Raw genomic sequence first — 13623 nt, forward strand, 5'->3', positions numbered from 1 at the left:
TGCAGAATGAGTGTCGCCCAATTTCCTTCTTTTTTTTTTCTTACCTTAGTCTTTCATTTTTTTCCCCTCCATCCCCATTTATGAAAACAAAAGATAACTAAATTGAATGGCAATGAAATTTGTCTGAGGAAGACAGCTTGATTTATAAGCTCAAGGAACTTCCTTTTTGCTCCTCTCATTATTTCATGACTTCTACGAATAGTGTTGCTACTTACAGGGAAGAGAGAGAAGATTTTCAATTGATCTGATGATTTCCCCGGTCCCTCAAACACATAAACATGCTCAACAGAGAAATGTTAACCATCTGTTGAAGAGCAACTGAGTTTTGGCAGAGTGTAGAGCAGAGGTTGGCAAACAGAGTAGGCCAAATCTGGCCCACTGCCTGTTTTTGTAAATAAAGTTTTATTGGGACATAGCCACGGTCGTTTGTGTCTGTGGTGTCCGTGGCTGCTTTCACAACAACAACAGCAGATTTGAGGGGTTGTGACAGGGACTGTACGGCCCACAGAGCCTAAAATATTTCCTTTCTGACCCTTTGCAGAAAACGTTTACTGACCTTTGGTATACAGGAAAGAATCGGGGTTTTGGAGGCATTTAATCATTTTGTCACTTTAGGTAAATGCTAGACTTCCTGTAACTCAGTTTCTGCATCTTTGACATGAGAATGACAGGGTCCTTTCCCAGGGTTTTGGGACGTAAAGGACTAGCACGATGCTTGGCACATAGAAGGGTAACAATGATTATAAACTATTTTTACCCTAGGTTCTTTTGCTAGAAAAATCCAAAATGCCCATCTTATGATTCTAGAAATTCCTTGGAGAACTCAAGGAAAGTGTGTAAAAACCCAAACCAGATAGCTCGGGCATCATTCCTGGGCCTGCTGTATGCCCAAGTCTCCCTTTCCTGGGAGAGGGTGAGAGGACCCGAGTGGGGTACTCTGTGCAGAAGAAATGAGAAGGCAAATAAAGGACGCCACAGCAGAATAGGAAGAAATCTTTAATTTCTATTCAGCTTCAAAGAGTTTGAGAGAGTTTTTTCTTTTCCTTTTAACAAACCGGTTCAAGTACATGCCTTCAGATTATAAAAGTACCTGAAATTGCCCAGAATATCAGCATGCATAGCCTGTTAGTATTTACATATATTTACATAGGGAAACAAGAGGCCGATCTACAGTTATTTACAGTCTACATAGGAGAAGAGAAAGGCAGCCTAATTGTATTTCCTAAAATACAGTAGATGAGGAGTCAGCACATGCATATTTAGATAATATTTGCATGATAGAATGCAATTTTAAAAAAGAGACATACCTTTGTAACTTTCTATGCTAAGGTGTTGCATAATCAAGGTAATTTTTTTGTTTGTTTTGTTTCTAGTCTATTTGCATCAAGTGCTTTAAAATGTTCACTAACACCGAGGCAGAATTATTTACCCTGGCAATTAAAGCAACAGCACACATGATCATTTCCCACTAACTAGCAACAAGCTGCTGGTGAATGAAATATCTATTGTTTCTCATTACCCATCGACCACTGTGGCGAGATCTCTCTGTGTTAAGGCAGTACCTAAGCCATCACCATTAATTATGGAAGTAATATAAATGAGACACTCTCCGCAGTATGTTCTAAATGAAATATTAACAAGGCCAGTGTCTTCAGGCCTGAGAAATGATCTGTTCGAGTGAGCGCTCTATGAAAATGCACAAACCGAAGGCAGACATGCTCGACTTCCAACAGGGGGCTGGACATGGGGGCCTGCCTGCAAGATCTGAATTCCTCCAAAGTCCATTCTCTTAATTCGTTTCCGAAAGACAGAGTTAAGAGTTAATTTCTTAGCCCGAGGCTGCCCCATCGGAAGACTCTGGGAGTTTTATTACCCGAGTGGTAGAATATGTTTGTGACATAAGTGTAAATGAACTGTCAACCTTAAAATCTGAACAAACAGCTTGTTTGGGGTTTGCCCTGAAATCCTGCACGCTCACAAAAACAGTCAGCTCTTGGTTTTCTAAAAGAGCCAATGTGACAGGCCGACTCAGCGGAGTGATTCTGTGCAGAAGAAGGGAAGGGAGGAGCTGTTCGTTTCACCTGACTTTGAAGATATTCTTTGCACCATTATATTAGAACTGAACCCGTTAATTCTGCCTGGCAATAATTTCAAAGGTTTCTTTCAGTATACATGGCTAATACAGAGGCATACATTTATATACAGTAGACAGAGCTAGCTATAACCGAGGTTAAAGAAGTAGAGTAAAAATGGAAAAGTTTTCAAAAACACAAGCTAAATATCTTCTTCTATCTCTTATGAACACTCAATAGTCCTTCAGCACTAGCATCGAGGTGGCCCAATTGGAAATTTTCTGTAACAGGCCATCAGATTTGTCCGGTGTGGAAGGATGACAAATTTATTTTGGTGACAAATTTCTATGGCTCTTCTGCTTAGCCATTTCAAACTAACCTATAGAAGAATGGATACCCCAATACAATTTTCCACCCTGGCCAGAGAACTCCCCACTTGATAAGAAACTGTACTTTGAGCAATGTGGGTATTCCAGGCAGCATCGGCAGGGAACGCCCTCGAATTCTTTCACGGATATAGACATAGTGTTCTTTTATTTTTAGTGAGACTATTTCTCAGGCCCAGTCAGTTCTAGAACATCTTTGGCAGGCACAAGTGGAAGGTGGAACAAGCGTGAACAGTATGGCCCACCCGGACTGTACTTAAGCTGTTCTTGTTCCCTTCCCTCGTTGGGAGTACTTCCCACCCCACCGAAGCATGTCTAAATCCTCAGAATAACAGCAGGTCTCAGAAAGATGAAATCATTCTAAATATTACGCCTCCACTCTTTGGAGACCAGACATAAATCTGTCATGGAACCCTTGGAACATTTATGGCGGGGATTCTGGAACACGAAGGAGGTGTGAAAAGGGCCTCATTTATTTCAAGGGAAAGTTCAGAACGGTTCATCAAATTGAAAACACAGCTTCTGAAAGTCTACCAAGGTCACTCTGCCCTTAGATCCTGCCGAGAGCCTGAGTGGAAATGCTCCCAGGTTTGACCTTCCCAGAACAAACATGGCTTTGGAGCTCTTTGGATGGTTGGGGTTGGCTGCCCATTCCTCCCCAAAGCTTAAGGCTAGCGAAGACAAATATATTCTTCTGTCTTTACAAAATCCTTTCCAGCTTTCCATCCGGAACCTACTGGTCCCTGGGCTTGTTCTTGCAAATGTTTCTCAGAAATAAGAGCAACGCCCCTCCTGACTTTCCAACTCATTCTGCCCTGGTCTTCAAGTCAATCTCTTAAAACTCCTTCATGATCTCGCTAGAAACTCATGTCTTTCGTCAAGGAGAATGGTGTAGCCTTTGTCATCTGACATGGATTTGCGGGCATAATATTTGGTATGCTGGAACTGCAGACAAGAAAGGGTCCATGTCACCTTGTAGATTTTCTCCAAATGGAGGCCTGTAGACGTATGGCTGTTATTTGAAAGCTGTAACACATTTGTTCCCTTTCGAACACTTCACTCAAGATATCCTTTGCAATTTGGGGTTGTGGCCTGTGCTAGGAGCAATTGCATTTCTGGTGATGGATTGGCGTATGCCACTGCTTAGCTCTCAGAGCAACTGCCATCAAGCCCTCCTCATAGACTGTGTCCCCAATGTCACCTGGGGAATGACACTCCTTCACCTGCCGTATAAGAGACAGTCTGCAAAGGAAACTCTGAGGCTTTCCACACTTGTGAACCTGTTTTTAGCAAAGAAACTCTTTCCTTGTGGCAAGAGGTAAACATCCTATGTCAACACGTTGTCCTTCGTGTTAGTGGGGTAAGGGGTAAGATCGGAACGTGATCTAAATGGATTCTCCAGAACACTCTCTAAGATTTTTAAAGCCTCCATATTTAAAACAAATATCTGCTTTCCTGATCATCTTCCCTTTTTCTATGTGAGAAATTGAGTGGATTTCCCTTCTTTAATAAATGTTAAGAACAGCTTGTGAGTTAGCAAAACTCCCAAAGGCCGTGAAGAAAGTTATATTTCGATACCTGCAGGAAGTATTTGCATGTATCTAAGCCTGTATTGTTTAAAACCTTTGTAGGAATCAACTGTTAGGAACTTGTAGCAATTAATTTGTTAGGAATTAATAGGGGGAGGGTGGGGAACGGGAATGGGTCAGAGTTTCCTCTGCACACCCTGACATAACGTGTCAGGTAGTATCCTCCGAAAGGCCACACTCATTTTACGTGTATATGAGTTTATAAGATGGAAATGGCTTAGCTGTCACTGTTTTTGTTGTGGTTCAGTTCACGCTTTGAAAAAAGTCTATGGTCCAAGCGTAGGTTCCTCAGCTGGGCAAGTCTGGCACCCGGAGGTGGCATTTTGAATCAGATGACATTTTTGTTGAGGGTCATTTGCTATTGGATCTTCTGAGGTGGCGCTGAGTCTTCATTTTTGTTAATCCAAATGGATATAATTTCAATTTAGTTCACTGACTAAATCAACAATGGAAAAATCCCCTTTTAACATTTTTCAAGTGAAGACATAACAACCCACACGTTTCATTTTAGGCCATGTCAGGGCGTCACACTGTGGCCAGATAGGGCCTGGCAGAGAAGGAGGTAAAGAGGTCTCATAAGGAAACCTCAGCTAAATGGGAGACACAGATGAAGGAATGGGCCACATGCAAATTACCGTGTCACGTATTTGGGAAGGAAGTTTTGTAGAGCAGCTGAGATGGATTCCGGAGTGGGTCAATCTGTGTGATTATCTGTGTGGCTTTCAACAAATTGCTTTTGGCCTCTGATACTAAGTGGACTTCTCTGAAAATGGGAATAATCATTGTCCCTGGCTCTCAGAGCTGTGTAGGGGTAAGAATATCATGCTTTAAAGCTTTCCACACAATGCCTGCCTGACAAGTTGTAAGCTCTCAATAAATGCTAGCCGTTGTTACCACCTGACTTGTCCCCATTTCTGACAACTCACTAGAAAAGCATGGCAAGTTGGAGGACACAGTCCTTTTGGGTTGAGTTCTCCATTCTTTTCTACTGTCTCCCGTAATTCTGGTGGAAGTTGGTGTGTTGGTTGATAAGCACTAATTCCATGATCACAATTAAATTATATGGCATCACAGTGGAGGAAGAGGACCACTTGCTGGTTGTGGTCACGCTAACGGGGAAGGCCCCGGAGCCTCATTCCTACACAAGCCACATTACTCTACGAACTAAAGGAATACATTAGTTTGTCGGCTTAAAAGATTGTTCTCAGATGGTAAGTAGGGAACACATAACCTTTTGGAGCAGCTTGCATTTGTTCGTCTTTCAAATCAGAGCTTTAAACCATAATTGTTTTTGAGGAAGGGGTGCCAAGCACCGAGGTATCCAGAGATGAATTCCAAAACACTGCGTTGCGCTTTCCCAGGAGCGTGGTTATAAACTCTTGTTTCGGGAGTGTTGTGGGGAGGCAGGGAAAGACAGAGAGGGTGTGGAGGTAGCCATTTATTCCCTCTGTGACACGTATGCCCTCTCCTTCGTCCCCCCTGAAGCTCTGTGATAAAGGACCCTGCGTGTTTGCAGAGCCTCAGTCAGGGCAGCTGGTTTCCATTTGGAAGGTGTTTTCTTTCCTAGCAGACCCAGATGAGGGACAGGGAAAGTTTCAAGGGTTTGAAGATGTAGCTTCTTTCCTTCTTGCTACACCTGCTCATTTCAGACACCCTCTTTGTCCTGGGAATTCAGCACGGTAACCACTGCCCGCTTCCGAGAGGGCTCTGCTTTCTTCCCTGACCTTGGGGTTCCTAGCCCGATCTAGGCTCCCTGACGCATCCCCTCACACAACTCAACTTTTTGCCTAAACTGATTCATTTGACATTTGCTGTGCAACGTCCTGGTATGGATATGTCTGTAATAAAGCAATCTTAGAACATCTACGACTCTCAAAATCACTGAATATATAGATATTCCATGATAATGTGTCTATGTTTTTTATACGTCTCATAGTTAAATCTACTTTTAGACAGGAATCTATTCTTTCTTTTAATGAGCATGCATTTTAAAATAGAGAAACTTGAAACTAAACATCAATTGTGTAACATGTATCCTTATTAAAACGTAAGTTATATTGGAGTACTAACCAATGCATTACAATTGTTTATATGTGGGGGGTTTTTTCTTTCCTATAGATTGTTTATCAGGAACCTCTGTACCTTTTCCTTTCAAAGAGTCAATATTCATTTTTATTCTATGCTGACAGCTACAAATTGATGGCTAGCAGTTATCAAATAAATGTTGATGAAAAGCAGCTACTTAACATTTTCATCCCAACAAAGGGTTTGGAAGGGTGGATAATTTAGATCTCAGACCCAACTATAAATAAACAACTGCTTTCTAAATCCCACCTTTCTGTAGTTGAAGATTGTGCTGCAAATCTAACAAATGATTTCTGAAAGAGAATGATGAGGCTTTATTACCAAGATGCTCTCATGTTAATCCCAACCAAGAATCCTGGATAATTTGACATACACTGTCAAGAGTGATGGCGTAGTTCTCCTCTGGCAGCTTGCAAATGTTTGACTAGATCAGAAATGGTATTCAGGCATGATTAAAGACTCTAGTGGGCTTCCCAGAAATTCTCAGTCCTATGTCATCCACACCCAAGCTCACTGCCATGGCTACAGGATGGAGACGCCACGCCCAGTTCCTGTGATTAGCGACTTCATACAACCTACAGGCTTCTGATAAATCGTTCTTAAAAAATCATTTAGGGGAGCCCACAGCCCTAACCAATGTTTATATGTCAAGGCATCACTATTATCACGATGGATCAGGAAGCAGTGGTGACAAATAGCAAAACATTGCTTCAAATATTTTATAAAGGACTTGTTAAGATTATTTCCTTTATATATGGCTCTTTCATCTTTTCTGAATATGTACTGATGCCCCCAAAAGTGGCGTGAAAGTCATTTGACAGTGATTAAAGTGCTCTTTTAAATTTTTTTTTATCAGTTTAAAGATGTTTTATCTTGTATCAGCAGTTCTGGCTTATTTACTAATGAGATTTCCCTAACGTGGCTCAGTCTCAATCTACTGATAGGCAGACCGAAAAGCTGATGAACCAAAAATTACAACTTTTTATTAAACTGTCATCATATCTGATTATATAAAGATGTCACTCAGAGGCTGCCATTGCTACAGCTGAAAAGAGAATTCCCTGAGAAGCCAAAGGGTAGTGGGTTTGGGGCTAGAAGATACTGTCATGTCACTATATAACTGCCCAGCAAGAAAGGAAAGGAAAGCGAGTGCGGGTTGAACCGAGCAAGAATCAGAGAGGGTGACTTTGCCAAACGTACGCAGTTGATCTTCAGAGTGGAGAAGGTGGTCTCTGCTTTCAGCTGCCCCTACTGTGCTGTGTCCTTCTACAAAGCCAGAGCCACTTGTGATTGGATTTAGATTGTTTATCACCCTGAGCCTAATGGCAAAGGAATCAAAGCCAGCTCTTGATCAAAGACTGGGGTTTTCTAAAATTTATGGTTTTCAGCATGGTAGCCAAATGTAAGATTTACATGAAATGAGGTCAATTGCAATTGCTCGCAGATTCCACGGAGGGAAAATGCATGCCCCTGGCTCCCTCATCAACATGATTCTGAATCAATGTGAGTGCAGAACTTCTTTGCAAAAATCCCGTTCCATCAATGCAAGAGTGCAACATGATATCATTTTAGAAGGTCCTAGTGGCAAAGTATTATGTTGGGTTTGGAAGAATTCCTCTTTTTGCTTTCCCAACTGGCCTGCTTTGATCTTTTCTGAGGATTGGTGCAGCTGTGATAGGCCAATTTGTCGTGATGTATGAATGCTTTTATTATAACCACCCTCAGGTAGGAGTGGGGAGCCTGGATTTGAGGATGAGCTAACTGGATTCTCTCATCACTTGGGAGTTGATGGCAAATCACCTGACCACTCTTTAGTGGTTTTGGCAGCTGCAAAGTAAAATGGAAATCTAAGACAGATATCCAGAAAATTATGCAAAGCCCCATCTTCACCTGAACTCTGCTAAGAAATATTGAGGCCAAGATGATATTGGCTTGAGTTAGTGGGACGAGCATCTCCATCCTTCAATTTGTCTTTAGAGGCACTCTGCTTCCCTTTTTTTCCACATGGGATGCAGAGGAGTCAGATAAGCCACTCGAAAGTCTTTAGATAAATGTGCCAGGTGCTAAGCTAAGGGTTATTAGGAATAATAATTCACTGAAAGGAAATTTGGATGACATGTACTTATTTCCATTAGACTTGAGCCACACAAATCAATTTGAAAAGAAACAGCTGAATCCAAGAAAATACTGGCTATTTGGGGAGTGGGCACAGTGAGGGGGTTGGGGAAGTAACAAACCAATTTCTATTTGATTAAGTTGAAGTCATGTCAGGTGTTCAAACTCTGGAAGAATGGGACCTGTCTAATACGGTCAAGCAGCCAGTTATTATGAGAACTCAAGCCTCTTTCCCCTCCCGCACCACCGCACAGCCCTCCCTACAATTATGCCACCTGCCTGTATTTGACCGTTTGGTTTTCAGACAAATTCAAATGTGACCACAGATGCTGACACTGAAGCCCCCCATCCCAAAACAAACAATCAAAAAAGCCCAAGTCGGCTTTATAGCACTTTCCTAAAATTATAACACCTTGAGACCCTGATTCTCAGAATGACCTTGGCTCCCAATGGTTCTAGAATGCAATCACAGTGAGTGCATTTGGGGAGATGGTGCTCCATTAAGCACTCTCCTTGGGCACGATTTAAACCCTACAGGGGGAGAAAAGTGGTAAGCTTTGGGCAGTAAGCTTTGGGTAGGGACGGAAATGCATTTCCCCTCAATCGAATGTCCTTAATGTTTTCCTAATGGTGACCTTATCCCCAGTTACCTTTTTCCATCCTCTTCTGCAACCCCCCTCCCTATCAGCTGATAATTAGTCGATGCGGCAAGGGCCATGATGCACATAAATAATCATAAGATGCCAGATAAACTCTATTGGTTTTAAATTAGAGCTGTGCTTACCGTGTGTCCCTATGAACACCAGCCTATTATTTTTAATTATGGCTTGCAAAGCAAAGTGATTTCTTGCCCTCTTTACAGCATCCCTGACAGTATTCTGTCAGCCTGGATGATATGGTGCGCTGTCGGCACACACATCCCTAGCCACACCACCAACTGTTACTCAAAAGATGAATCAAAAGTGACCGATTGCACCCATTACCACTTGCATTTTGAAGTGGACTAGGAGGAAATGCACCCCCTTAGCCACTGTCCCATTGCCCCATTGCAAATATGACATTCAGAAAAAGGTTTTCACAGGATCTGGATGAATTAAGACATGCCTCATGTGTGTGCATGAGACATGTATGTATGGCTGGGAGTACGTGTTTATGTTTGTGTATTAAACATTTTAACACAACATTGCAAACCCTTCCCCTAGCAACACATCGGAAAAGAATAAAGGAAAGATCTGGCACCACTTCCACTTAGGTTTTCTACCTGATGGGCCATTATTAGAATGCTTGGTTTAATTCAGACAGAAGGTTCTAGAAATATCTTGGTGTCAAATTACATTATGCATTGAGAAGTCAAGGGGTTGGATGAATCTTTTCTTGCATGCTCAAAAGGATACCGTCTTTTTCTCTTTGCTCGGAAGAGATGTCTGACGTGATTTATTGATATGTGTATTTATTTTCGAAGCCTTTTCCTATATGAGGTGTAAAAAGTCACACCAGCTTTACGAGCGGGGTTTATGAACTCGTTTTTCCAGGATGGTCACATCATACGTTTTACAGTCATGTGCTCTGAGTTCAGTCCCCTTTGCCGTGCTGGGATCCAGTTACAGCTGAACCGGGTGGAGAGAGGCTCGCTAATTCCCAGACAGGATAAAGTCATCTCATTACCTCTCTTCTTAATAAAAATTGTTTTGGCCTTTCTGCTTTGATTTCCAGCAACAAGGAGCTGCCACTACCGTCTACTGTGCCGCTGCTCCAGAACTCGAGGGCCTGGGAGGAATGTATTTCAACAACTGTTGCCGCTGCGTGCCCTCATCAGAAGCTCAGAGTGAGGAGACTGCCCGGGCCCTGTGGGCGCTCAGCGAGAGGTTAATCCAAGAAGGACTTGGCAGCCAGTCGGGCTAAGTGGAAACTCCAGCAAGGTTTGGCACACACACCCACCCTGTGTGTGTGCGCGTGCATAGCTGCCAACGATAGACCCCTTCCAACTTCTTATCCAGGGGCTTTCCATGTCCCTCCGACATAGATCCGCCAGAGTAAAGGAAATAAGAGTAGTCACAACACAGTGAAAAATGCTAAGTACCAATGGGAAGCAGGGAATTCTAGGGCTAAAGGGACAGTCTCTCTTTTCTGGGGCTGCATTAGGCTTGGGTACCTTTGCTTTTCTGGTGGTGAACACTTAATTGGTACGTGGGTTCCTAGTTCATTGTAGAAGCACAAGCAATTCTGTCTCCCTGTTTAGAACAGCCTGGTGCCCCCTGTCCCACCCAGCCACCACCACAGCCACAGTGTACCATGTCCACACTCCAACCAGGAGCTGGCTTTCTCCTCTTTAGGAAGGAGAAAGCAAGTGTTTATCCTTCTTTGCTGCATTGATCCAGGAGACAATTGTTTCATCCGTCCTGACCAAGTCTAGTGGGCTTGGCAATGACTGGGGAGAGAACTCTCTGACCCTTGTTCCAGCCAAGATGGAGGTGACACTTAGAAACAGGTGGCGTAGACAGAGCTGGTGGGTTGCAAAAACACTGGTCCGCCAACTCCCTTGCCAAAACTTTACAAAAAATTCTTTAGCGAGTATAACAAACAATTTTTGCAAATCATCCCCTTGACTACTTGACAGGCAGGAAAGGAAGCATTGCGTCCATAAGAATATACAGGATATTTTTGGAGTGGGGGATAAAAAGCCATTCCTTTCATTCTTCATTCACAGTTTCAAGAAACAACCTGGTGGCAGGTGTTCACAGCTTCCCAATGTTCCTGCTTCAGCATTCTGCTTAAACTTCCTCTTCTTCCTCCCATCCTAAGCTTAATAAAAGAACATGCTTGAATATGATCACCTGAAGTTTGTATCGTTTCTTTAAATGTTTGTTTCAGTTTTGTTTTGTCTTGTTTTTTTAGAAAAGAAATCTACAGGAAAAATAAAGGGCTTCTTGTAGATGCCAGGAAAACACCATTCTTGTTTCTTCTCTGAGTTTGTTTTGTTTTTGTGCTTTGTGGCTGTCTGTGGGCCAAGTTGTCTCACGCAATTAGCATGCCAGCATCATCTTTTCTGTTGAAGAAAGAAAGAAAAAGAAAAATGACTATTGTTTAATTTCACCTTCAGAGGTTTTGTTATTACTGAGAGTGGGTTAGCTCAGTCCTCAGTGCTTTGGCCCCCCCCCCCCCACCCCATACCCATCAAGTTCTTGGTGATTAGAGAATATCTCTAGGCATCAGAATGAGCTTTGGAGGCTCTCTCCTACTCATTCCTTTTTCACAAACACCCTGGTTTCCAGGCCATTCCAGTAGGGAGGTAGGAAAGTCCACTTTGGCAAGATGGAGAGATGCTTTTGCTGAAATACCAGGAAGGTGGGGCAGGGTGTGTGTGTCATTGTTCCTCCTCCTGATAATGGCAGCTTCAGGCCAGACAGTACCATGAATCTCTGGGCCTCTGACTCTGTGGTACGGTCTACTCAAATACCATTGCTTTCCAGTGGCGGATAGCTACATCCACCCATCTGGCCATATTCTCCCTTACAAAACCCTTATTATCATGGCTCCTTTAAAACTATGACTCAGATAATGTCCCTTTTCTGGTCCAAACCCTCCAGGCCTTCTGAGATTGACCATTTGCAAAAGTGGCTGTCATAATTCCCCTTCCAGTCTCTACACCTCTGGTGATCCTTTCCCACACTAACTCTGGCCTTGGCCACACGACTTGCTTTGGCCAATTTGGAAAAGTGCTTGTGCATTGGGGCTTGCCCTCTCTTGCTGCTCTTTTGAACCCTGCAACCACCATCTCATGAATGAGCCTGGGCTAGCCTGCTGGATGCTAAGACACACGTGGTCACTACCCAAACTGACATCAAGCTAGCCATTAAACATGCAAGTGAGGCCATTCCAGACTATTTGGCCCTAGCCGAGCAAACCCAGATGAGAAGAAACTCTCCAGTCAACCCACAGAACTGCAAAAGATAAAAGTTTACGTTAAGCCACAAAGTTTCAGGATTACTTGTTACGCAGCAAATCCTAACTGATACAATTTCTCATCTCACTGAGAAAAGTTCAATTTTTTTTTTACCTGCTCAAATGTTACCCCTTTTCTGATGAGGTGACATCCCCTGCATTCATGGTGGCATCTCATTTGCCTACCACTTACCCCTTATTTTTCTCCACAGCACTTAATGCCAGCAGATGCATTGTGTGTCTACATATCCATTTTCTCTTTTCTCTCTGCACCTTCTATAATATAAACTCCATGAGATTCGTCTGTTTTGTTCACGACTGTGGCCATAGTGCCTTGAACTGCTCCTGTCACATAGTAGGGACTTAGTATATAACCATTGAAGGAAAGAGTGATTCTTGGTGACTAGGCCTTATATTCATGAAAATAATTCCCATGTTTGTGAGAACGATTAATTGTGAGCCACCCGCTGCGCTAAGCAGGCTGCAACATCATGTCTGATTTCTAACGTGACCACACCCCTACCAGGGGGCCGTCCTCTTCCTGTCTCGTGGATGAGGAAACTGAAGGCAAGAGGTTTCATAATTTGCCGTTGTCCACCCAGCTCAGAAGTGATAGAGCTGCGATTCACACCCGGGTCGGTTTGATTTCACAGTCGTGCAGCTTCCCTGCACCAATGCCACTTGTAGTAAGGTAAACACGTGCTTTCCGACCTTAAGGTCTCAGGCTGAGCAGAGAAGTACTTGACTTTATGGGTCTGAATCTAGCTAAGTTTCAGGCATTGGGTGAAGATGGAAGTTAAGCCACAACAATGAAGATGTTGGAGCATCATCAGCCAAGATGATGTCCAAAACATCCAAGAGAACCACGGGGGCCTGCCTCCTGCGCTGTTCAGGCCTCTGTGCTGACCGAGTCCCATGTGGGTCCTTTATCAGGTGGGTAAGATGAGGCTTGGGGGAACTTGACAAGGGGAGGGGAGTATTCCCCTAAATCAAGAAGCTGCCTGAGTCAGACAGACTAAGTCTTCATACAACCGTTCATTCAGCAAATGTCTACCGAGAGCTACGTTGTAGAAATTCAGAGTTTAGAGGAACCTTCCCTCTAGTTCCCGCTATAAAGGAATTTATATCTTGGGTCTACGGGAGTCTTCACAGTGCACAAAGTCCTAGTCAACTTTACCAAAATTCTCCAAGATACACCGAGGCCCCAGAACAATAGCCAGGCCTGCTCTTTCCCATCATGCCCTGTGTCCACTCAGTCAGACATTGCCAGCCCCTGTGAGCCATTTCTCTTGCCAGACACGTGAAGCTTACTTCTTTGGCTAATTTGGCAGGGGCGATTCCTCGACGGGTGAGTAAGTGGGTGACCGTAAAGCCTCCCTCCTTTTTTAGCTTATTTTATACCCAAGGTTATTGCTCACCATCTGTCATGATATA

General features: G+C 43.3%; 1 protein-coding gene across 4 annotated transcripts in view; it reads left to right on the plus strand.

Moving 5' to 3' along the window:
* WWOX (WW domain containing oxidoreductase) overlaps positions 1-11077 on the plus strand; it is a 934084-nt gene extending 923007 nt beyond the window's left edge. For 2 of the 4 annotated variants that reach the window (XM_070500696.1, XM_044760884.2), the window contains 2 exons: positions 9961-10166; positions 10955-11077. In XM_070500696.1, coding sequence (XP_070356797.1) covers positions 9961-10149 — 189 coding nt within the window. In that variant the 3' untranslated portion in view covers positions 10150-10166; positions 10955-11077. Of the gene's footprint in view, positions 1-9960 lie in introns of all 4 variants that reach the window. The other 2 variants (XM_014845630.3, XM_070500695.1) reach the window with 1 other exon arrangement.
* Positions 11078-13623: the final 2546 nt, after the last annotated feature.

This window comes from Equus asinus, chromosome 28 (assembly GCF_041296235.1).
Source record: "Equus asinus isolate D_3611 breed Donkey chromosome 28, EquAss-T2T_v2, whole genome shotgun sequence".
NCBI classification, from domain to species: Eukaryota; Metazoa; Chordata; class Mammalia; order Perissodactyla; family Equidae; genus Equus; species Equus asinus.